At 43.5% G+C, this 25,664-nt stretch overlaps 1 protein-coding gene across 1 annotated transcript; it reads right to left on the bottom strand.

The window, feature by feature from the left end:
- Nucleotides 1–12,234: 12,234 nt before the first annotated feature.
- On the bottom strand, nucleotides 12,235–25,268 carry TNFAIP3 (TNF alpha induced protein 3). Its single transcript, XM_065401379.1, has 8 exons — nucleotides 24,968–25,268; nucleotides 19,926–20,116; nucleotides 19,478–19,625; nucleotides 19,121–19,291; nucleotides 17,727–17,907; nucleotides 15,303–16,229; nucleotides 13,637–13,817; nucleotides 12,235–12,504 (listed from the first exon to the last, which is right to left on the bottom strand). Exons 1-8 carry the CDS (start codon nucleotides 25,263–25,265, stop codon nucleotides 12,235–12,237), a joined length of 2,367 nt encoding a protein of 788 aa, XP_065257451.1. The 5' UTR covers nucleotides 25,266–25,268.
- Between the last annotated feature and the right edge of the window lie 396 nt (nucleotides 25,269–25,664).

The following is a 25,664-nucleotide window of genomic DNA, read 5'->3' as shown; positions in this document are numbered from 1 at the left end:
TTGAAAGTCTTTGCATTAGGTTCCTGGGGAGAGCGGCCTTATTGCGTCCTCCATGGTAGGAAACTTTTCCGCGCCAGGCTAGCAGCAAGTACACCAGGATCAGTGGCTCACACAGCATGGCCGCATACGGCCCTGGTTTTTGCTGGCATTCATGCAGCATGCGGTCTTTCTCTGAGTCCGAAATCCTCATCAGAGTGATATCACTCATGGTGACCTGCTTTAAATTAGGGGAATGTTAGTATTGGGACTGATTGCCTGTTCCTTTACATAACTGTAACCGGCGGTTTACAGCCACGCGGTGGAGGCGGGACAGGGGCAGCATACAGGGATCTTTCCCGGGGACAGCCGTGAGGGGGGTGGGACAGGGGCAGAGTTCATGCTGGCTGGATTGCCGGCAGCAGGAACTGGCCAACGCTAGGGGCATTGCTTTGAATGTGAAAGGAGGGCACTGCTATAAATTAAGCTTTCAGCAGCCAAAAGTCTATGGCTTACCATGTCCGCCTGCTACCCGAATTCCGCTGTCCTGCCCCGCTTGTGTGATCTGTACTCCAAGACCCCAGGCACTGAATGGGAAGGCCGAAAATTCGACTTTGTCCTGAGTGCGCATGTGATAGGTGCTGTGCATGGTCTTGTTCACAGAGAAAGACTATGTTCATTGTTCACAAAAATGTATCTTTGTGAGGAATTCACTCCCTTTTTCCCATCCCACAGCTGTGAGTGTCTCCCGACCTACCCCGGCATCCCCCTCCCAGAGGCTGGCGCAGATTAGGCGCCGAAAGAGAAGGACACGGGACGAGATGTTCTCCGAACTTATGGGCTGCTCCCGAGCCGAGGCAGCACAGCAGACCCAGTGGAGGGAGAACATGTCGCAATACCAGCGATCACACAGCGAACGGGAGGACAGGTGGCGGCAGGAAGACCAGCAGGCGACTCAAACGCTTGTTGGACTAATGAGGGAGCAAACGGACACGCTCCGGCGCCTTGTAGATGTTCTGCAGGACCGGAGGCAGGAGGACAGAGCCCCGCTGCAGTCTATCTCTAACTGCCCTCCCCCGCCACAAAGTCCCATCCCCCCCTCACCCAAAGTCCCAAGAAGGCGGGGCGGCAGGGGCCGTGAAAACAGTCACTCCACCCCTGCAGACTGCTCAAGTACCAGACGGCTCTCATTCCCAAAGTTTTGATAGGTCCTTTCCTTCACTGGTAAGTAGGGTTGGTAATTGGAGAGGACAGTCACCTTTACCAGGGTGCAGACATGGGGGCAGGTTCACCAGCAGGTCACACACACATTGCAGTCACTAGGCACCCTGGTCAGTCTGGGAGGTGGTTTTCATGTTCTGTGTGGGGGGGCTATGTGAGTTTGTGGCGGGGGAGGGCGGTTACAGATCTTATGCAGCGGTCCTTAGCCTGGATGACAGAGCCACGCAGCAGGGGATCTGTAACCGTCCTCCCCTGCAACAAAGTCACATAGCCCCCCCACACAGAGTCCCGAAAAGGAGGGGTGGCAGGCTCCATTGAAACAACCAGTCCACCACTGCTCTAGGAGCAGGAGCCTGTCATTCCTCGAGTTTAGAAGCGTCCTTTCCATCACTACACCCGCTCCCCACCACAGTCTGCATCCCAGTTTCAACACTTTACCACGAAACCCTTAATAAAGAAAACGGTGTTAATGAACAAAGTTCCATTTATTTTATTTTTAAAGGTGTGTTGGAAGGGGGGCAACGGGGTGAAGGGGGTATGTAACTGGAGAGGATAGTCAACATTAAGTGGGTAAAGAAACGGGGGCAGGTTCAGCTTCTCTTTAAACAAACTTAATAGTCACAGGTTACCCTGCTCACTGTGGAACCTAGCTTTCAAAGCCTCCCGGATGCACAGCGCGTCCCGCTGGGCTCTTCTAATTGCCCGGATGTCTGGCTGGGCGTAATCAGCAGCCAGGCGATGTGCCTCAACCTCCCACCCCGCCATAAACCTCTCCCCCTTGCTCTCACAGAGATTGTGGAGCACACAGCAAGCTGCAATAACAATGGGGATATTGGTTTCGTTGAGATCAGAGCGAGTCAGTAAGCTTCTCCATCTCCCCTTGAGATGTCCAAAAGCACAGTCCACTACCATTCTGCACTTGCTCAGCCGGTAGTTGAAGAGTTCTTTTTCAGTGTCCAGGGCGCCTGTATAGAGCTTCATGAGCCAGGGCATTAGCGGGTAGGCTGGGTCCCCGAGGATCACTATAGGCATCTCCACATCCCCAAGAGTTATTTTGTGGTCCGGGAAGTAAATACCTTCCTGCAGCCGTCTAAACAGACCAGAGTTCCTGAAAACACGAGCGTCATGAACCTTGCCCGGCCATCCGACGTTGTTGTTGGTAAAACATCCCCTATGGTCCACCAGTGCTTGCAGCACCATTGAAAAGTAGCCCTTTCTGTTAATGTACTGGCTGGCCTGGTGCTCCGGTCCCAGGATAGGGATGTGAGTTCCATCTATAGCCCCACCGCAGTTTGGGAATCCCATCGCGGCGAAGCCATCTATGATGACCTCCACGTTTCCCAGGGTCACTACCTTTGAGAGCAGTAGCTCAACAATTGCTTTGGCTACTTGCATCACAGCAACCCCCACGGTAGATTTGCCCACGCCAAAGTGGTTCGCGACTGACCGGTAGCTGTCTGGCGTTGCAAGCTTCCAGAGGGCTATGGCCACTCGCTTCTGGATAGTCAGGGCTGCTCGCATCCGGGTGTCCTTGCGCTTCAGGGCAGGGGACAGCAACTCACAAAGTTCAAGGAAAGTTCCCTTATGCATGCGAAAGTTTCGCAGCCACTGTGATTCATCCCAGACCTGCAGCACTATGCGGTCCCACCAGTCCGTGCTTGTTTCCCGGGCCCAGAATCTCCGTTCCACAGCATCAACATGACCCATTGCCACCATGATGTCCACGACGTGGGGTCCCGTACTTTGCGAGAGGTCTGTGCCACTCTCAGACTTAATGTCCTCACCGCACTGCCGAAGCCTCCTCGCCCGATTTCTCAGCATCTGCCTCTGAAAAAGGTGGATGATAAGGTGCGAGGTGTTGACAACGGCCATAACTGCAGCGATGGTCGCAGCGGGCTCCATGCTCGCAGTGCTGTGGCGTCCGCGCTGTCACTCACCAGAAAAGTGTGCGAACTGATTGCCCGCCGGCGCTTTCAGGGAGGGAGGGCGCGAGTGACGGTTGAATGACGACAGTTACCCAAAACCACCCTCGACACATTTTTTCCCCCAGTAGGCATTGGGGGCTCGACCCAGAATTCCAATGGGCAGCGGGGACTGCGGGAACTGTGGGATAGCTGCCCACAGTGCACCGCTTCCAATGTCGACACTTGCCCCGTTAGTGTGGACTCACAAAGTCGAATTACTGTTCTTAGTGTGTATCCACACGTTCGACTTTGTAATATCGGTTCCACTAATTCGATTTAAGTAAAATCGAACTACTCTCATAGTGTAGACATACCCTAAGGATTTATCAAAAAGAAATGAGAGTTGTTTACAGGTTAAAGCAGGCAAACGTATTACACAAAAGAGTTACAGTCTATAGTTTCAAAAGTTGACAGAGTAGTAATCTGTCAGCACTGAATGTCTTTTAGGGCTAACTCAGGTTGACCCTGGGGATCTCTGCTGCTGTTTCATAGTTCTAGCCCTGTCAGTGTCCAAACAGCAAAGAGATGAAGATTTTTGTCATTGTTTAACATTTCTTTCTTCTAAAATTCAAGCTGATGGGATGAGCCCCTTTGCATGTTACCTCTTCATAAATGTGAAGGGGAAATTAACAAAGACTTTGTATTGTGATTTCCCACTTAGTTTTGATAGGCCTTCTTGATGAGCAGAAGATGATCCCTCCTGCTAGGTTCACAGTTCCAGAGCAAAGATTTTTTACAGTTATAAAGCAAAAACTTAAATATGATTGTATAGCATGTCATCAAGTGAGATTAATGCATGAAGCAACATACAAGCATTTCATAAAGTCTAAACACTAAACAGTGTTAGAAGTTCAATACCTGTTTTAATCATATTAACACACAGGTGAGCTGGACTAGTTTCCAGCAATGTCTATGTCAGTACTTGACTGAGGCCTAAAGCCTTGGCAAGAGCAGGCACCTGGTCTGTCAGTGTCACAACACACCCTTTGATAAAAGGTATTTTGCAAGATTTAGGTTTTGGAGAAGCAAAAGTGTGTGTGAGACAACAAGGTAGCTCAAAGCTGCTCACATGTTTGCAGTGGGCAAGGGAGTTTAAACCCCCCCCCCCCCCCCACAAAGACAAAAAAACATGATTTCATTTTGTAAATCATGGTGGGAGGGGTCTGATGATTTATGAACTTTCAGGGTGTATGTTTGAATCCCAGTTGAATCTTATTTCCTGGCTTCTATTACAAAACGTGGCTGAGGGTTTTGAAGACAAGCAACTTTGTCACTGCCTCCAGTGGCTATTCCTTTTTTAAAAAGCTCTGAAAATTATCATCATTTTAGGACTAATGCAGCCTGGCATGTGTGTTTTAGAAAGAAACCATGCAGCACTGTAATTTTATATTAGACAATGGATTACAATAGACAAGTAAAATATTAGAAAATCTTTTTCTTTCAAATAGAACTTAGTATTAGTCTAATTTAAACTCATGATTAACTATTTTAGTTTTTATAAGAGGTTTTATATAGAGAATTAAGACCCTGATTCTGCAAGGAACATAAGCATGTACCTATCTTTTAGCATGAGTTGTCAATGAGACTACTTAGCCTTAAGCATCTTGCTGTATGAGGACTCGAAACACTGCCCTGGTGCATTGATGATTATATATATTTATTCACTCCAAGTTGCACAGAAGGAGACAAGAAACCAAATACATGAGACAAATTCTGATCTCAGTTACACCAGTGTTAGTTTGGAATAACTCTGTTGAAGGTAATGGAAATATTGGAATGGTCTAATTATTACTCAGTCCTGCCTTGAATGCAGGGGACTAGACTAGATGGCCTATTGAGGTCCATTCCAGTCCTATGCTTCTATGATTACAGATTTAGACCACTATAACTGATCAGAATTGGTCTAAAATATCTAGCAGGTTTCTCTGCAACATGCAGTTCTCTCCCCAGTGATTTAGGTAAGAGGTAGTGAAATGACTCCTATAGAGATTTATTTTAGTAAGAGGGGATTCTGTCTGTGTGACATCATTCTATTAAAAGTTTAACACACTGGGCCAAATTTTGTTTTAGTTACTTGATGTATATCCAGAATAGCCAGTGGAAAAAGAACTCGGACCAATGTATAAAACATTGAATAGAATGATGTCACACACACTGAATCCCCACTTCAGTCAGTGGAAGTACTCTGGATTTACACCGGTGTTACTGAACAAGAATTTGCCCCACTACATTAAATGACACTAAAAAGGCAGTAAAAATATTTTAAAAATTATAAAACTCTAGAGAGATTACACTAGGCCAGAACATTTGGGCAAGATGCACATATTTTAGTAGCTCATGAATCCCTTGAAATAAAACCATAACCAGACAGCAAAACCTAAGTTCCCCAAAGCGGTAATTCACCAGGGGAAATCTTACTTCCTGCCCAACACTAAGTATTTGTATAATCATTTAACTAAAACACCAATAGCCAAAAGAATCATCATGGTTAATCATCAAGGAGTGGGGAGGGGAGATGGGGGATGACACTTTTCTACATGTCACGTTATTCAGACAGCACAGGCTGGAGGAGGGGGTAGTCTAGGTAACATGACGTAGGTTGTCTTTCAAGATGAGGCATATGGAGTTTTTTGAAAATTAACATTGGAACAAAAGGCAGTCACCATAAAACTCCCAAGTAAAATTACCTGATCTTATTTCATGTTTCTTTTTGAAACCCAGAAGTTATCAAAGAGGATACAGCAGGTTACCTAAAGCTACTGCTTGAGAAAAACCCTTCGGTCCCCAACAAACACTAGTGTCATGACAGTATTTATCACTAATGAGGGAGAAAACATGCACTAGGACACAAATTGCTATATCTAGTCATGCTAATTTTTAACCCCTTCCCATCTACAATATGTTTGCTGTCTGACATGTGACTCTAGCAAGATGAGAAACTGAACAACTGGTTTTTAAATCCTCTATTTTTAATCCCCTTAAAAAAAAAGCCTTGTCAGTATAACAAACTGAAATTGTGACTGTTCGGTGGTGTGGTTTTCTATTGTGTTATAGTGAAGTATGCTGGAGTAAAACGGTATGATTCCTGTTCCCCTGGGGCCCTCCCCAAACTAAGATATGCATCTCACACCTTCTCACTTAGGCACATGCATAAGTTTTTGCAAGATCGGCACCCTAACTTAGTGCGGGGCGGTTCTAGTCACACTGTATAAAGTTAAGCTCAATGTAAGGATTGGGGCCTTAGATACTACAGTGCTATATACCTTAGAAATACTTAAGCTAGCTAAATAGACACGGCTATGCCAATGATCAACATTGTAAATAAATAGAACTTCTATGTTAGGTACTTATATGGCTCCCCCCATATCATAGTATCTGAGAACCTCACAAGCTAATAATGTATTTACACCACACCTCTGAGGTAGAGAAGTGTTATTATGCCCTTGGGAAAGTGAGGGTATGGCTACACTGCAATTAAACACCCAGGGCTGGCCCATGTCAGCTGACTTGGGCTTGTGAGTCTGAATCAGGTGACATGGGACAGCAAGGGGTATTTCACTGCAGTGTAGACATACCCAAATGGCCCAGAACCTTAAAAGCATCTAAGTATCTAGCTGCCTCTTTAGGCACCTAAGTCCACCATTTAGACACCACTGATATTTTCAAAGCCGCTTCTCAGTGGCCCCCTAACCCTAGACACCTAAATCCCTGAGGTGCCTATGTTTCTGCTGATGGGTGGCTTTGCAAATGGTAAATCCTGACACTGCTCCATAGCTAATGAGCTACTCTGAGCCCTAACTCAAGTCAAAGCCCCAGAGGCCAGGAAGAGGGATTTTCAAACTAGGCTGGGGAACAACTATCTTACCAGCGAGGCCCAGTCCCATAGGCATGATCAGAGCACACCTAACATCGGTTACCTGCCCAGTCCCCTCATCAGGAGGCGGGCAATGAGTAGGTTGAAGGGCAGCAGAGCACCTGTACAAACGACAGCTGGGTACACAGGCACACCTAGGGCAAGCGTGGGAGAGGTACTGAGTGAGAGCAGGAGACAGAGAGATAGTTTCAGCTGCTAAGGCATAGGGCCCTCCAGGAGAGGGTTCGCAGCTGAGGATCATGAGCAGAGGGAGGCACCTAACTCTGGCTCATCAGTGCACTGATTTCAATGGTAATTTTGAAAATTCCCTCTGAAAAAAATAAGAAAATCAGGCCACTCATGGCATTTAGTTTCCTAAAAATTAATATAGATGTCTAATTTTAGGTGCCCAATTAGGCTATAATGAACATAAACAGGTAATTTAGGAAGTAGCTACCCTGCACGTTATGGGCAAGAGTCTCAGATGTGTGAATAGGGACAGCTCTTTTGAAGGCAATGGAGCTATGCTGATTTACACCAGCTGAGAATATGTATCATCTGCAGCATATAGCCAGTGGAAACCCCTTATGTTGCATGTGGGATCACACTTTATTTTTAGAGATCACTGTATGTGCCAGGGCCAGGCGATGGGCAGCTTGGCCTAGGGATTAGCATCAGTCACAGACCAAGGACACAGGAGCCAATTAGCAAGAATTAGGCCAAGTCAAGATACTGGGAGGGTAGGTTACCAGGAGGCCAGGATCAGATGACAGAACTGGAGGACAGGAACCAGGAGGCAGTTACCAAGAGTCAGGCCGAACCAGGATACCAGAAGACAAGAACAGGCAGGATGCAGCCCCATGGTTCGGAGAACTTCCAGTTTCTGCCTCTTTCTTAATTAGGGGCTGTGGCCCAATCAGGAGCCTTGGAGCTCTCCCAGAGTGTAAGGGTAGGGCTTGTGCACCAGTTGGGCTTCATTGACCCTGGTCCCAGCTGCTGCCTGCAAGCTGCCAGGTGGAGGATTGATGTGTGAAGACTCCCAACACCCCATGTGGTGACCCCAACACCCCCCCTGCCATGGATCTGAGTTCAAGACCTGATATGTCATAATGACTTAGTCTTTATGGCCACCCATTTGGGAAACTGGAAATCTGTAATTTACTCCTAGATTTCTATTAGCAGTCACTGCTGTCAGCGAGTTGGTGTGCTGCTGTCTCCACAACCAAGAAGAGGGGATGGTTGATTACACTCTCATTGACTTGAATAGGGGTCACTTGTATCCTGCAGCAGGAGAATTAGGCTTTGGACATAAGGATTTTTTTCTGAAATAATTTTTCCATACTGCTAGTGTGTGGGGGAGGGGAGGGGGTTTCTTTGTTTTGAGATCTATAGTCTGTAAAGCACCGATGGAGATTTCAGAATGAAAGACTGCTATGGTGTAAATTACTATTATTAGGTAGTTGGGATTAGGTCAGGCATACCATTAGATTAACTCAGTCAGACAAACACACCTCTCTCATTTCCATTTGATTGTATTCCTGATTTTCAGAATCCTTAACTTCAGAGACTGCTAATGGATTAACGGCAGTCTCTGCACCGAGGTGTATGGGGACTATAACAAGACAGGCTAATTAAATAAGACATTTGACCACTGGCTGAAGGTGATGATGGGAAGTATTGACACAAACCCGTTTACCCCTACTCACATGGCTCTATGGCCCAAAGTAAAAAAATGTGAAGTTTTATGCTCTTGTGTGGGTGTACTACCTCAGCCATGATCTGGCCCTTATACTGCAAGCGCTTCAAGATAGGGGCCACCTCTCCTGAAATTATTTGCATGGTAGTACCACAATGTGGCTGTGACCCTGACTGGGGCCTTTGGAATATCAGTGTTAAAAAATAACTGTAGTTAAGTGATGTCTATTTCTTTCATGAGTCACATGTAGTTTCATGCCGTCTCACTGCACTGTTTCCCCCTTCTGACTAAATGGTCCATTACCCTAGATCAGCACGCTGAAAGCTGTCTTGCAGCCTAGTGAAATATCAACACCGGCATTTCTTCTGTGACCTAGGCTAAAGGATGGCATGTGACTTTCTTCTTTTCTGGACCAGAAGTTATCTACTAGCATAATATTGCATCACAATGAATTGCCATGTCTGCTGGTGTTTAACCTCAAGGTCACAACTAACATGCTGACCATTCATTTTCCCAGCTTGACTCACGTTAGAATCACTGTGTAGGTAATAGGACACCCTGGCCCTACCAAAAATAAAAAATGACTTGTGTTGCACTGTATTACAGAGATTTATAAAGCTACAAAAGACTGGTTACTTTTTTGGTAAGAAAGGAAATCTGGCCAAACTAGGGTATTTATTTAGTCATCTAACAGCAGAGATCTTTAGTAGTGGTCAAAAAGGGAGAAACCCCAACTATTTTCTTCTCTTGCAGTACAGGAAAGAAAAAGCATAGAAGCCCAAGGAGAAATACTAGGTGCCCAGGCAGAGGTCATCAAGCTTCAGATGATCAAAATCCCCCCCAAGAAGATTAGGGAAATACCATGGTGTGTAAAATATATTTGCTTTGTTGTTCCCCCACAACTAGATCACACAAGACAGAGTGTGTGGTCATTTACATAAGAGACATCAGAGCGATATAGAACTTCATGTGACTTTAGAGTTATGAGTAATTGCCCAGAAAGCTGCAGAGAATATATCATGGGGATTTAATGCTTTCGGTTGAAAGAACTTCCTTCCCGGGCTGAGAAGTTCCAAGCAACATGACCAACTGTTCTTAGCTTTGCTTTCATTACTCACCATGGGTTCAGGTCCTGCTGAGTGTCCTGAACTCTCACAGACTTCAATGAGAACTGAAGCTACTCAGGATCCATGTCCCTATGGATGTTTGCTTCACATGCAGTATCCTGAAAGGCTGGAGCTCTTTTTGCAAGGCCACTGACTTCAGTAACACTTGAGTATGCTCAGCAGCAATAGCACTTTGCTCCTCAAAGGCCTGGGCTACATGGTCCCAATTCAGGAAAGCACATTCTTAAGTCTTGTTCAGGACTACGCTTCAGGGCAAATTTAACTTTAAGCACATGCTGCAGTGCTGTCGTGAATAGAGATGCTTTCCTGGATCAGTGCCGGTGCACCTAACTATATGTTCTTCTCCCACCAATCATGAATGTAAAATATCAAAGTTAATCCTTCAATAATTTATTTCTTTATATTGGAGAATTTTTTTTGCAATTATACATTTACTTAGTCAAAGTTAATGAGTAAATTATTATACTAAAAAAATTCCTAAAATGTGCAAATTTCAAGTTACATTTTTTGAATATAAATATCTTAAGTTTCACATTTATTGTACAAGTTCACAAATATATATAGAAAAAGTTCAATAACGACACAATAGCAAACGATTCCATTTGAAAAGTAGATCAGAGCAGCTGTCGTCCATGCTGCTTCCTCCAAAATAATAGCAGCAATAAAAGCTGAAAAACGGAGGGATGGGGTGGGATGAAAAGCAGAGGGAAACCAGAGCAGTTCTGGTACAGCAATCAGACAAGTTTGCTAGAGAAAGAAATGTAGCTTGAGAAGTGGAGGCCTGAACTCCAGGAGTGAAATCGTGGCCCCACTGAAGTCCATGGCAATGCTCCCTTTGATTTCCAACCTCAAACAGCAGCAACAAAAGCCAGGCCATACCATTCCTGCAAATGTAAATCCCAACCTCATTCTAAAACCAGGAGGGATACAAACTCGCAATCATTAGACATGGACAGCAGCTACAGGAGCCACAAAAGTGGCCATTGTTGTGTACCATGGAGCTTACTTTTAAAACCTTCCTTACATTTTGGGGTTGGTTACAAAGTAATCTCTAACATATGAAAGAGTAAGCGGCAGAACTGGTCTCTCAGCTGCAGGGCATGGGCTGGATCTCATGAATGACTGTACGTATATATTACGACCAGGATACCCTGCTGCTGTAGAAAACCAAGTGTTACAAAAATAAAATAAAGTCCTTCAGCTGAACAAACAGATACCCTGGAAGGCATCTGAGAATATATCTGAGCAGCAACTGCAGAGATAATCAGGGCCCAATCCTGAGATGTGTTGTGCCCTTTACTCCCAAAACAGGAGGTGATAGTTCCCAACGCTGCACAAGAGGCGCTCATCATTTTGCAGGATCGGGCCCTCGATGCCAGAAAAACGGGGGGGGGGGGGGAGGGGGGAGGCGCAATAAAATAAGAAAAGAGCAGCTTGCACAGCCCTGACTGCTACTGTGCTTCCTCCTACACCAAAGCAGATAGGGTCAGTTTGGCATCAGCATCAAAACCTAGGGCTTTCTCTCATACCTTGTGGTGGCATTTCCTTCCCTAGGGGATGGGGAGGGGAGTGTTCAGGCCTCCCTTCACGTAAATGCATTTATAGCCAATGGTCATGGGCTTACTCGTTGGGTCCCTATTATTTTTGCGTTTTGGAAAGGGAGGTACATTGGTTAAACATGTTAACCAGGCAGGCAGCGAGTTGTCCTTCATTTTTGACTTCTTTCTGCCCAGAGCTCAGCAAACACAGAACCAACCAGAACACTCTACATGCAAGACAGAGCTCTTAGACGAAGGCAACCAAGCAAAAGCAAGTTTCTTAACTACATCCTCATCCCCAGCTTGCACCAGACTCCCCTGGACGAGAATGGAGTCCTCTCAAGAAGGGCCAGCCTCACCTTGAGCAAAACACTGACGTAGGCCAATTCAAGAAGCTCTGCATCTCAGACATTGGTTGAGTGTCCTTGCACTCTGAATGGTTAGTTCTGACAAGGTGCAGGGGAGGTATTAGTGCAGAGGCAAAGTTACAAAGTCCTCCGTATTCAAATGCTTCATTCTGCCACAGGACGCACTCTAGGGATTTTGAAATCCGAGAGGAGAGGGAGTTTGGAGTCAACATTATAGCAGATCATTCCTGCAAGATTCCTCTGTGCAGAAAGCAGACTGACTTCTCATTGGTCCATGTATGCAGTGTTTGTATTAAGTGGATATTCATTCATACCCATGGACATAAATATGTACAAAACCAGACAGCTTATTTTCCCCCCAAAGCCATATATATGTCACACCATTCAAATGGACCTTGCCATGGCTGGCCTCTTAAGTGTTTTGGACATAGCACCATTTCAGCGAGGTAGAAGCAGATGTTGCTTCCTTGCTCTTTGCCAGCACTTCTCCGCTAGCCATACATCTCTTTGAACTGGTAGCATTCATTGCAGTAGCCATTGCACTTATTATTGCCATAATGATCACAGCCAGTGGCTCGGCAGCACTGTTTCGGAGGCTCTTCTGCAGCTGGCCCTCTAGGATTCCCAGACTGAACTCGCTGGCACTCCTGACACAGCTCATCGTTTCTGCAGGCTAAGTTGTTCCTACAAGAAGCCGTGGAACACTTTCGCTTTTGGCTCCCCACTGTTGATACCTGTAAGTCTCTGTGTTGCCCAGTTCTCTGTAAAGGTTAAAAAAAATTGTCAGTTGCAATGCTGGCAGCATAAGTGGCTTTTAATTGCCTTGGACGCTGCTATGTTTTGATATTTAGCCACTTCAGGTTTGTTCAGTATACAGTGGCCGCAAGAAGTGCTGCAGCACTATTTACAAGAGCTTTCCAAGAATCTGCTTTCCAAAGCACCAGTCTTTTCAATTTCTAGGTAGAGACTTCCTTCTTCTCAGAATACAGTAGAGCACAAAGCTCCAAGCTTGTTATGGGCCAGGATTTATCAGACAGAATCTTAAAAGGCTTTCATTTATTATAAAAAGTTTCCTCCCTGAAAACTCTCTACTCAACACTTCCGCGCCCCCCCCCCTCCAAATTAACTAAATAAAGGTGGTGCTGGACATTATTAAAGCTGACTAACTTGCCTGATGTGGTTTCACAGGGGGAGAAGGGGTGAAGGGGGAGATCTCCAAAAGCACTCAGCACTGGCCCATCTGTTCCTAGTGAACTCGATGATAAAACTCCCATATACTTAAATCTGAGCAGAGTTAGGGCAACACTGAACACGGTTGAAAAATCTTCTCCCCCACCTTGGAATCAATATGAAGCAAGGCTAACTCCTATATACAGTAAACTTGATGTGTTGTACTAGATTTTAGAAACTGTGAAATGGTTTGGCTGTGTTGCTTCTTTTATTTTCATTTTTAAATGAAATCTCAAAGGAGTAAATTTGTTAGTCTCTAAGGTGCCACAAGTAGTACTCCTTCTTTTTGCTGATACAGACTAACACGGCTACCACTCTGAAAGAAAAATCTGTAGCCACTGATGCTGTTCTTCTAGGACTGCTCCAAGGCTTTTCATACTAATGGGACAAAAGCTCTTGCAAGATATTTTGTGGTGTTCATCACCACAGTGTCTGCTGTAGATGTAACATGGGAAAGACTTCTACACCTCCCTGGTGCTCAGTTCTGGAAGGCAGAGTAGTGACTTACTCAAAATTTTCCTTTTCAGAAAGTGGAGGTGCAGTAACATGGGGATTTTCTATTCTACAGTTGAAACTGTTCACTAAGATATATTAGGTTGAAGGGTACAGGGTTCAACACTGGGGGAAGATTCCCATATGTTCACTTACTTCAGATTGTCCCACTAGCTGCTGTTCAGTCCTTATGGCTTCACGGAATCGCTGAGTCTGTGCTTCAATAAAACATTTCTGACAATACCCTTCAAGCATACTGCTGCCCAGGGTGCCACATTCTCGCCCCAGGCAGGAAATGGTGTTATGGAATGTGGCAGCAGAGGTCCCAGGCTGACCAGAAGCAGAAGAATTCCTTTGAGACCTTCTCTGATGAAGTAGTGAGGCACTGCCTACCATACAAAGCAAGAAGAGAGAGGTTATTTGAATGAGCACAACACTTTTGATGACAGAAAAGGAAACACAGAATTCTTTGGTCTCCAAAACAAGTCATCTAGCCTCAAGTAGGTATGAGGCCACCCCAAATATTCAGAACAGATTCACCTTTTTTTAAGATATATAAATAATGGTGGCTACTAATCTTATTTTTAAAATCAAAAGTTGTTGAAGCAATTCAAGGTTTGCCTCCTTCTGTACTTTCAAGTTAGATCACAGTTGCTAAAAGGACCAGGAGCATAAACCTGACCTCATTGAAGTCAAGGGAAATTTTGCTGTTGACTTCAATGGATCCAGGATCCCAATATTCCCCCTCAATTTCAGTGGAATGTTAAATAGAAATGGTAGCGCAAAGGACCAGCAATGAATGTGTTACATTTCACTGGTTTATTAAAAAGCCTACATATACAGATTGTGTATGATGTATTCCACAATAACAGGAAAAAATTATGTTGTGAATGACCTCTGAAAATAAACTACTAGCACACATAACTGCTACCACATGATTTACCAGGGAGCTTCCATAACTTGAAGGTATGTGAAAAAAAGTTTCAGACTATAGTCCACTAGTGTCATCAATGAGCTATTCTGCAAGACAGATGCATTATTTCCCCTCCTACATTCATCTCTCAGGTACTACCCCTGAGAGTTCTTTGCTCATTTTAGAGAAGAGTAGTAACAGGGGTAAGGACTGTATCCTTTGATTTAGCTACGGAATATTGCCCATATGAGGGCCTGACTTCACATAAAACACAGTACTAATAAAAAATGGTTAAAAGAGGTACATTTGAATAATGTAACTTCCCAAACGTGACCGCTATTAAAGTGACTGCTGATCATCTAATATAACCACATTTCTTAGAGACTTTCTTACTTAACTTGCACAGGTAACGTCAATAGCTACATCAAGGATGAATGTGGCCCTTGCATTACTAACGAAACCTGACTTTAGGCAGTGACAATGAAGTGGTATTTGACTGATTCCTACAACTCCTAATCACTCTGACATTAAAGCACTTTAATTACAGACAATTCACACCAAAACACAACTGAAAAGTGGTTTAGGGGTGAGATTTTCAATAGCACTCAGTGCTGGCCTACCTCTCCTTCCACAGTAGTCAATGGGAATTTTACCATAGACTTCAGTGGGAGCCGAACTGGGCCAATCCTGAGTGCTTTTGAAAATCCCACCCTTATCTTGTACCATGGTTTACACAAAAATAAGTGTGTCAAGGATATATCCTCATCACATAATGCCTGCTCTACACTACTGGTTGGCCCATCCTTTTTATTTTTGTATTAGCACCATCTCCTTCCAACACCCCGTCTCCCCCACAAAAACACCCTGTATCTTCAGAGACAATGACCTGAAGCTAAGGTGTTAGGGAACTAAAACTAGCTTCACTTACCATTGTTTTCCTTGTACTCAAAGAAGCATAGAGTGCAAAAGCCTTCATTCTGAGGAGTCCCAAAAAACGTGCAGCCAGGTTTTCTGCACTGGCTACTCCCATTCCTTTCCAATGAATTGTGAGGAACCTGAAGCATTTCTGAAGAAGACAGCTCCTCTAGCTCGTTGCTGGGTGCTGCATGACAGGAATGCTGGAGGAAGCTCTGGGATAGCTGTGACGGGTCGGAGTGAGATCGCCGATGGAACGTGGGCAGGAAGACAGGATTGGCAATTGACGGCTCTGTAGTCCTTTTGAGACAAGAGGTGCAGATGCCATTAAAGGTCCTGTTCGTGTCCTGAAGGCAGATTTTACATGTCACACTGTTTACATGTCGAAGGTTGTCCAAGTTGTTAGAGGGACTGAGATGTCTGGAATTGTAGCAGCGTTCACAGAGTCCATTGTGTTGCACATTTAACGTAAAAGGGCAGTCTGGAGTCCTGCATTTCATAGCGGTGGTTTCACTATACAGAAAAAGGCTTGGAGCTGTTGGAGGTGCAGAATGAGGCCCTGTCACTGGCTCTTCAGATAGCCCTCCCCCGGGCTCACAAAACTCAACCCTAGATGAGCCTGCTCCAGTCGTCCGTGACTTTTCAGATGCTGTTTTGGAGCTCGGTCTCCTTGGTTTATTTCCCTGTTGCCTCCGCTCAAAGCACTCATGACAATAGGGCTGGGTGTTTACAGACATAAAGAAGGGGCAATTGGGAGTTTCACATTTCACCTCTACAAGAGACAGCTGGGGTAAGGACAGTTCCAGTATATTCCCGGTGTAGGGCTCCCTCGTAATAAGCGTATTGTTCTTTTGCCATTTCTTGTACTCATGCTGTACCAGTTGAAAGTAATCTTCCACCAGATTTATCTCTTTGGGTAAGTTGCCTTCATCTAACCTGAAGGCCAAATAAGAAAACAAACAATCAACATGTATATCAGTGTCTGAAAGGGGCAAGGAGTGGGCACGGTATTGAATACAAGCAACATTGGATGAGGAAATGTAAATTTAAGGAGGTAAAGAGATAATTATTACATATCCATATTGCTGAATTAAAAATACATGATGGTAAATTGTAGCTTAGAGTGACCTATTTTGAAAGTTAGGTGTCTAGTAAAGTTAAATGGAGCCTTTCACCTCTAAATAAGCGGTTTGATACAATCCTAGTTGGTAGTATTCTCAGAATGCTGGCCAATGTGGTTTTCAGCATTTAGTAGTAGGCACATTACAGCTAATTTGTGATGGAGTAAATTGATGTTAAAAAACTCCAAACTCTTACCAGCCACTGAAGTCCAGCACTCCAGGGCTCAGCTCAGAGTAAACTGGGAGTTTTGTAGGCCCCACCAGCCCACTTTGCAAACAATTTCCATCTCTAAAGATGTTGGTATATATTTTATAAACACCTACTCCCATTTTTGCTTTGATATCTAAAACTGGAAACCCTGCTTAAGTGAAATGAGCAGATGGTGGCTCAGAGAAGTTCCTATTTGTCTAATGTCCACATCACAAAAAAACCAAAAAAAACCCCACACTGCAATTATGTTAGAGGCCACAACTGAGCAAATGTGAAGAAGTGATCCATTCAGTACAGGGTTGGGACACATGAGCCCAGCAAAACTGGGGAAGTGGTCTTACCACTGCCCATGCTGCACCTGGGTGGGGGATTTTAATTTTCAAGGCTGTCAATCCAGAACCTTTCAGGAGCAGAAAGAGCTCCTCCTCCACAAGGGGAAAGGAGTGAAAGGGAGGTTGCAGGGAGTCTCTCCCTTATGCATCTGTTCAGGAACTGGGCAGAATGTTGCTGTTAGTGTGCCTTCAGAGCAAGGGGGAGGTTAGGCCAGCCAAAAGCCCTCTACACCCAAAGGGGCATATACTAAGCATAAGAGGGTGGGCATGGAGTCAGTCTCCTACTCCTCCTCACTACACCCCCACAGTGTCCTGCCTGCAGCTGCACTGCACAAGCAGAATGCCGGAAGCCACATTCACTTGGTCACAACAGCTGCACACTTTCCCCAAAGCAATCAATGTGCTTCAAGGCACAATTTGCCCAAAAGTTGTTTAAATAAGAATGTGAGAGTTTAATTATTATTTCTGAGTTCTCATTTTCAGTCACATCCCTTTAGCTACCTGGCTGACAACAGGACTAAATTTATTAACTACCTTCTGAAACTGAAGACTGGAAATTTCAGAATTTAAATTTAAGCCTGCTTCAAGCTAGAGTCTTATGCCACAAAAGGTACATTATTATTATTATTATTAATTGTGACATGATTTCATAATGGTGTATATAAATATGCATGTTGCTGAGAAAGAAATAAAAGATTGAATACATTATCCTATAAGACTTTTATCAGCAACAACTATAAAGCTGTAGGAAGAGAAGAACACCACTCACTTTGCAGCATAAATTAAATGAGTTGTACCATGGTCCCAGCCTTGCACTGGAATCTCTATCACCATCAGGTATTCTTTCAGTAGCTTCTCCTTTCCCATCTCCTCAGTGTCTGTCAGAAAGTGCACCTTCAAGTCTTCAAACCTGCCTCGTTCACTGCTGACCAGTGGGACAGCCCGGATTTCTGTGTGAAACAAAACGGGTGAGTTTTACCAAATGGGAATAACCGTGAAATATGATAAGCAAAATATCATCCCCTCATTTTGTCTACTCTGAAATTCAGCAATAGTGCCTGTAAAGAGCATGCATGATTACATCTGTGTTCCCAAACAGTCAGATGGAATGAAGATGCTCACTGGGGCATGCTGAGAACCATTTGGGGTTTCAATGTCCTAATACATTTTTTTATACTTAACATGGAGAGGACAGTAGGTTTAGTTTCTTGAACCTTATTACAGGACAATTTCACAGTATGGATCTAGAAATGTATTGTCCCATCCACAACAGGATACACAAAAAACACATGGACACAGATGTCACTAACCCCAACCACATGATGTAGACGGGCCCTAAAAAGTGCTTCCTCTGCTGCAGGGCACACAATTAAAGTCAGTGCATTGCAATAAATTTCAATACTCTGCCGCAAAGGCAATGCTATAGATTGAACCCATCTATAGATAGCCATCCACTAAATGGTGCTTTAGTAGCAATAGGTACTTTGGCTCCATATGATGCAACCTTTGATTCCTCTCTGGAAGCCCTAGCACAGTGGTCCCCACTCCCCTTGTCTGTAATGTAATCTTGTCCATGCCCCCCTCCTGGGAGTCTGGACTGGGAACGGGGCCGGGGGCTGAGCCTGTGCCTGGAGCTGCTGCTGGGGCTGCGACCAAGGCCAGGAACTGCAGCTGGGAGTGGGAGCCATGGCCGTGAGCAGGGCCAGGGTAGGAAGGCAGGAGCAGGAGATGCATCCGGGAGCAGGGCCAGGGTCAGCCCAGCATTGAGGCTGGGAACCGAAGCCAGGGCCTTGGCTGGGTGCGGGGCTGGAGCTGGAGGCAGAGCAGTGCTCCCTCCCCGCCCCCCACACTGGCTGCCCCAGGCCCCAGTGTGCTCCCCAAAAATGTTCCTCTGCATCCCCCCCCCCCCCCAGGGGGCATACCCCACGGTTTAGGGACCATTGCCCTAGCAGGTATATATCATGTAAACTATTTATATTTTGAAGACTCTGTCGAACATTTAACATTTGTTGTGTCCATTTTAAAGGTAACTCTCGATCAGACAATATTTTAAAATGTTTTACTGTCAATAAAGGGCGGGGGGGAAAGCAAATACACAGATACCAAAAATCATACAAATCCTACATACAGCCCCCCAAAGTAGATAATTTAAATACAACAAACCTGGCCCGCTGTCCTTCAGAGTGACCAGTGGTGTGAAATGCATTCTGTCATAGCCCAGGACAATAGGATATCTATAGCATTCTTCAGCTGGCCAGTGGAGAGGCAAGTAAATTCCACCAACGTTCAGAGGGGCAAAGCTTGAACCGGACTCCAAGCTTCTCAGCATTTTATCTATTTAAGGAAAAAATACTGAATATTAGTAAGGTCAAATTCCTTTCAACTATGACAAGTGTAATGTCTTAGTTCTAGGGTTTTAAAACACTGCACCAGAACATTTACAAAGACATATATATTTTGCACTTAATGATACCGTCCTTAACATTAGATCATCAAAGGCAACTGGCATGGAGGACTCACCTGCAAGAACTATGATCGGCCTTCTGAGGATGTTAACAAGGACAAATATATGGATTTCTTCCAGTGCATTGTACTGAAGCCCACTTCGGGCCACTGATGTTTCTGGGGATGTCATACTGATGAGGTTCTCCCATTCCTCTTCCCAGTTCTGAGGAAATAATTAAATATTCGTTAGCACCAGCTCACAGACATGTAGATCAAGAATTGGTTGCAGCACAGCACGTCAAAACCTGTCCCCAAGATATTTATCTTTTTCCTTTTCTTCCAAAGAAGAAGTTACTCAAGCTATCTACATACAATCCTTTTTATTTTTTTAGGATTGTTGTCATAATTGTCTCTAGGCCTATAGTCCCACCCGAGCAAACCTAACCAAGTAAACATGACCAAGTCTTCACACTCCAGTTAGCTTACCCCAATGTCATAGCATTATGCAGTCAAGTTAATTTACCCTGGTGTTATAGAGGAGTCCTGTTTCTACAAAATCCTGCGATTTAACAGTCTCTAGTTGCCAACGAAGCTTAAAGTTGCGTGTATCCACTTCCTGCAGAGCCAAGAACAGCGTTTTCCTCAGGACCAGGTCCACATCTTGAACACCCCACATGTACTGGGATGCAGCATGCAGGAGGCAATTACCATCACCTATGGGAAAGTTACTGGTTAATTTTAAAAAAACAATTCCTTAAGAAGTAGCAAAAGGAGCAACTGGTCCATAAAGCACAATGAACAAATTCCAAATTATATAGTTCAGACCTGATCCTGAATTCCTCTCAACAGCCTCCACTAGTGGGGCTCCTAAAGTGGAGATTAGAGCCCCTCTCTTTAGGAAAACCCTGAGGGAGGGACGGAGGGGATGCCAAAAACTACCACCCGTTCCTTCCTCAGTTGACTCTCCACTGGATGCAGGGGGGCAGGGAGGTATAAATCCCACCTTTCCTGCTCCAATTTGGGTAAACTAGCCCATTATATTTGACACTGATGGGCAAAAGGATGAAAAATTACAGTAAAGCAACATGAGCTAAATTTTGGGGTTATCTGCAAATACCTCATACATAATTAAATTTTTCTTAAAAGGATAAATCAATCATAAATTTAAACAAAACTACAAAGCTTAAGAGAACATATTAAATAAACCCAGTAAACAGAGGGATTTCCTCTGCTCCACAAGCACTGTTTACACTTGTTTAAGGTGCAACATAGAAGACAGGGATTGAAAACACACTGGTCCAGATTTGGGGAATGTGCCAAAAATGTAATACTGCATAGCCGGGAGGGCCAGTCTAGGGCTCAACTATAACGGATGACACTGCACTGCATTTTGCTTTGTTATGTATGACAGAAGAGTCCTGTCAAGAGGAAAAGCAAAAAGGATGTTGTAAGTGACCTACATGAAACAATCTCTGCTGCTTTTCTAGGGCACCTCTCACTCTAATACTGAAGTGTATTGTTCAATGTCAGGTTGGTGAAAAATGTCAGACTGGTTTCTTTTTGAAAGACAGAATAAAAATGATAAATAAATAAAATAATAATTTGGTCTTTATTTACACATAGCCCCTTCCATTTAAGGATCTCAAAATACCTTACAAACATTATTGACTGAAGCCTCATAACTCCACGGAGAGGCAGGAAAGTATTATCCCATTTTTCAGAAGGAGAAGCTGAGGCTCTGGGTCGGGGTGGGAAAACTAGGGCCTGTGGGCCTCATCCGGCCCCTCAGACCTTTTAATCCACCCCCCCCCCCCGGGAGTGGGGTTGGGAGCTTGCCCTGCTCTGCCTGCCCGACGCGCCCACGTGTTCAGGTGGGACCTGCATGAGGGCACACGTTACTGCGGCTGCACAACCCAAATGTGCCATCAGAGCCTGGAACGTGCAAGTCCATATGCCTGCTGCTTGTTAGCTTAGGTGACTCTGCTGTTTAGTAGTGTTAATTTTCCATTGTTGAGGATAAAACAAAGAGGAGTTGGCCAGGGAGTGCCAGCTGCATTGTTCACATTAATCAAAGAGGGCGTGGAAAGGAGGCAAGTTTGGTTTAATTATTGTGATACAATTATAAATATACCATCACAACGAAGTAAGTAAGGTTTAATCTTTATAAAATAAAGTTTGTTTGAATCTCTCAGAATTGTTAATTTCATGAGCATTCATGGCCCACCATACAATTTCCATACCCAGATGTGGCTCTCAGGCCAAAATGTTTGCCCACCCCTGCTCTGGGCAGTTAAGTGACTTGCCCAAGGTAAATACAAGAAAGTATGTTAAGAGCTGGGAATAAAACCCGTTTTTAACCCCTCCCCCAATCCTGGGCTTTTAACCACATGCCCCTTCTTCCTCCCCAAGGGTATCTGAAAGGAAGACACAAAGAAACTATTCTTGGACACCACTTGGATTCAAGCCTGGGATTTACTGTTCACTACAAAGGTCCTTAAGTCATCTAAGGACACGATGACACATTAGCCTCCTTGCAATGTTGTAATACAAGGAAATTAACAAAGCACCAAGAATTTGTACTTGTGGTATTTAAAAAACAAAAACAAACAAAAAAACCCCCCGAAGATACCAACAAGAAATTATTTCAGATTATTTTCCAATGTATCAGTTTGTTACATACATTAGGAGCTTTAAACCCCTTCCCATTCTCATGACTGCTGTTCTCCAAAGGCCTAATCAAATCAAAGCCATGCACAATTCCCGCACAAGATCTTGAGCGCTCTATGAATCCTTTGTAAACTTGTAATTGGTTACAGACTTGCTGCATAAATTTCAGACCTTCTGAATAGGGTGAAATTCATTTTCTGATTTCCTAACCTCCTCTTGCAAAATCTCTTTTAAAATGAGACCACACGTTTTGGGCTCAATCAGGGGAAAAATACACAATATTAACAGAAAAGTCTTCTGCCTGAACTAGAAGAAATTTGACATAAAAGAAAGACAATTAATACATCCTGTTAAAATTTTCCCTTTGCAAAATCGAGAGCAAAGATAAGATTTTTTTTTATTTTAGCACTTACTTTCAGTTCTTTATTGAGAACCACCAGTACAAAATTCCCTATGCAACACTTGGAATTCCCCAGGGTTAAGTTATTTGACTAGCAATTGAGCAATAGCTATTGTACTTCTTGTTCTGATGTATTCACATTTGAACTATGAAGTACATACTGGACTTTCCAAGTGGGTGTGGTTAGGGTGAGCTGGAATGACTGACTAATCATTATACAAGTGAAATCTCTACAGCCAATAGACACTGGAATTTTTTTTAAAAACATGGTTTCAATTTTTATACCTCCTGCTCCCTTCCTCATTTACTCCATTCTCATATCCTCAGAGCATACATGGTGAATCACCCAAATATATATATACTCTTTTGTACATATTAGGTAAAGTTAACGTTACCAAAATCCTAGAAGAAGCATTTGTTTCCTTGGCTTTCAAAAAACTGCAGCCGTAAGGAGTTCTAAATAGCAAATCTGTCTTTGACTAAAAGAACTGTCAAATTCACTCTGTACACGTCTAAAGGTTAAGTAAATCAACTCCCTTAAAAAAAAATTTTATGCTATGTGAAAAACTTGTTCCATTCATTAAGACTTAACATTGTTTCCAGGGAAATTAAGGGGCTCCTGCAAGCCCCACTCCTACTCTGAAGCATCCTTCCCTCCAACCCACACTGTTTATCTTCTTTGTCCTGAACAGGCCTTGTGTGGTGGTGATTTTGCATAAACCACAGAAGGTAACAAGATGCATTTCTTCTTACCCAATCCCTTGCAGTACCAACAGCCCCTACTGACCTGGGAGCAGTGGACTGGACTGAACTCAATGCAATTAAAAAAAGGGGCAGTTTTAACATTCCAGAAATGCCTCTAGTACACATATGTACAGGTGGTATATAAGTCACATCCTGAAACCACTGCATTATTTCCATTTCAAATAATGTCCTCCACTCCTGATCCAAGCCAGTAAAATGTATTCAGTGGGTGCTGTGCAGCTCCTTGTTATTTTAATAGCAGAATTGGGCCTAAAATGTTTCTATTCATTTCAGGGAGCAATCCACTAGATTATATATTTTCTTAGTAAATCTGTTTGATTGAAATATATTGTGGGTGAGGTAATATCTTTTATTGGACCCCCTTGCCTCTCTAATATTCTGGAACCGGCATGGCTACAATTATACTGCATAAAATAGATTGTGTGATACAACACTTGTGACAAGATTACTTATTTAGTGTTTGCAAAATGCTGCAACAAGTGCTAAATGTGGCCTCAGTCCTGCGATGAGCTCCACATGCGCGGACCCCATGCAGAGGTTCACGGAAGTCAGTGGAACTCTGTGCAAGTACAGTGGACAATCTATGTGGGGTTCATTGTGGCATTGGGGTTTCTGTTACAGACCTATATTGTTTTCTCAGTCGTTGTGTTAGTTACCACTAGATGATGCTTCTATGTTCAGGATTAAATTTGTATTAGTCTTTGTAAAATTTAATCATACGTAGGAAGAGTAGCAGTAATAGGACACTGTAGATTTTGAGAAAGAAATATGAATTAGGAGGACTGGGTAGTGTGCATGTATGTCCATATGAAAAGAAATGATTGAGGAACACGCAATATTTCACAGCTCACACTCTCATATCCATTAGAACTTACCGCTAATTAATTTAAATATAAGTCTCTTGCTCACAAAATCTTTGGACTCTAGCCCCATGATCTACTATATTTGCCCTGTTTTCTTTAGGGGATATTATAAGATACACATTTATGAAACACCTCTCCCAAATCATCCCTAAGGCCCTGAAATAATATAAAAATATATTAAAAGCAGCACCACGTGCTACTTTTCTTTAACTCTCATTTAAAATCAAGGGAAATTATGCACCTTTGATACATGTAGGTACCTGTCATTAATGAAAATAGGAGCTATGCATAAGAAGTGGGGGGAAAAGAAAGCCCTCTTATCCCATAATACAATTCAGCATTAGTTAGCTTAATCAGGGGCTGACTCCACAGCCAGAGAGCTAAAGGCTGGAAATCTAAGACACTCCAACTGATACAGTACTTAGAGTTATACCAAAAAATCATTAGCAACTGAGTTCAGCCTGCAAACTACAATGATGAGGGGTCATAATACTATACTAACTACTATTTCAGAATCAGGTCCTTAGAAGGCATCATGGAAAATGCCAGCATTGTAAGAGTTGAGGTCCTCATCGATAAGGATATATCACTCTACCATACCAAAGATTTATGGTATTATTAAACATCCATGAAACTTTCAACCTGTTGATATACCAGTGACGTACATTGTGCATCCTTAGAGATTAAGAATTCGTTTGGCATATTGTGTTAATAGGATTTTGTGTTGCTAAAATAAAAACAGACATGTTTATTTTAATAAAGCAACTATGTTTTTATCTTAGCAATGCAAACTACAAGCCTATTAACACAATGTGCTACATCCTTATGACCCTGTCTTAATACTAGTGGAGTGACACACACATAACTTACCATTAGTCTTTAACGGCACAAGTTTCCTAACTTCCCTGCACCAGTTCAGCTTCCTCTGATGTTCCAGCGAACTCTGGGTGGATCGGTCAATTAAAGCTTTCTGAAGGATCTCCCGAAACGGAGGACAAAACTGGCACATTCTGAACATTTCTACTGTGTATCTGTACATCGTTTTAAAGTGATGAATTATTCCATTGGTGGGTATGACAAGGTCTTCAGGAATTCTCTCCCTAATCTTCACGGCTTTCAGCATATTGCTCAGATACAAAGCTTGGGGAAGAACTTGTTGGCCAGCCATTTTCCGAGAAGAAACCTGAAGGAAAAAAGAAAAAAAGACAATTCTTTTAGTTTCACTTAATGTACATCACAGAACTCTTGCTAGTATCGAGATTTAGACTGCAAATTCTTTAGGAAGAGATCTTGTTTGCAACTTTGTCTGTAAACCACACAGTCCACGGTGAGCACTATATAGTTAACATGAAATCCATACCCAAGAATCTCCTAGCATTCCTCGGCTATAGATCCCCAACTACTAATCACAATCTCTTTACTCTGTCTTCTCTTTAATAAAAAAAGAGAATATATTCATAATGAAATTACAGCACTTTTAAAAGGAGAAGTTTAAATGGAAGTGGGGTGAAGAGGAGGGGAGATCAAGAGGAGGGGAAATTACAACAAGAGCTTTGTCTAATTAACA

Source organism: Emys orbicularis, chromosome 3 (genome assembly GCF_028017835.1).
Source record: "Emys orbicularis isolate rEmyOrb1 chromosome 3, rEmyOrb1.hap1, whole genome shotgun sequence".
NCBI lineage: Eukaryota > Metazoa > Chordata > Testudines > Emydidae > Emys > Emys orbicularis.
Note: the sequence above shows the minus strand (reverse complement) of the source record. Positions and strands in the feature narration are given on the sequence as shown.

Coding starts and splice junctions, on each gene's coding strand:
- TNFAIP3 (XM_065401379.1), bottom strand. CDS start 25,265: ATGGCTGGCCAACAAGTTCTTCCCCAAGCTTTGTATCTGAGCAATATG. Junction 19,292..19,477: donor GCCGATCATAGTTCTTGCAG/GTGAGTCCTCCA, acceptor TTCCTTAAATAG/ATAAAATGCTGAGAAGCTTG. Junction 17,908..19,120: donor TCTGAAGGACAGCGGGCCAG/GTTTGTTGTATT, acceptor TGTTTCACACAG/AAATCCGGGCTGTCCCACTG.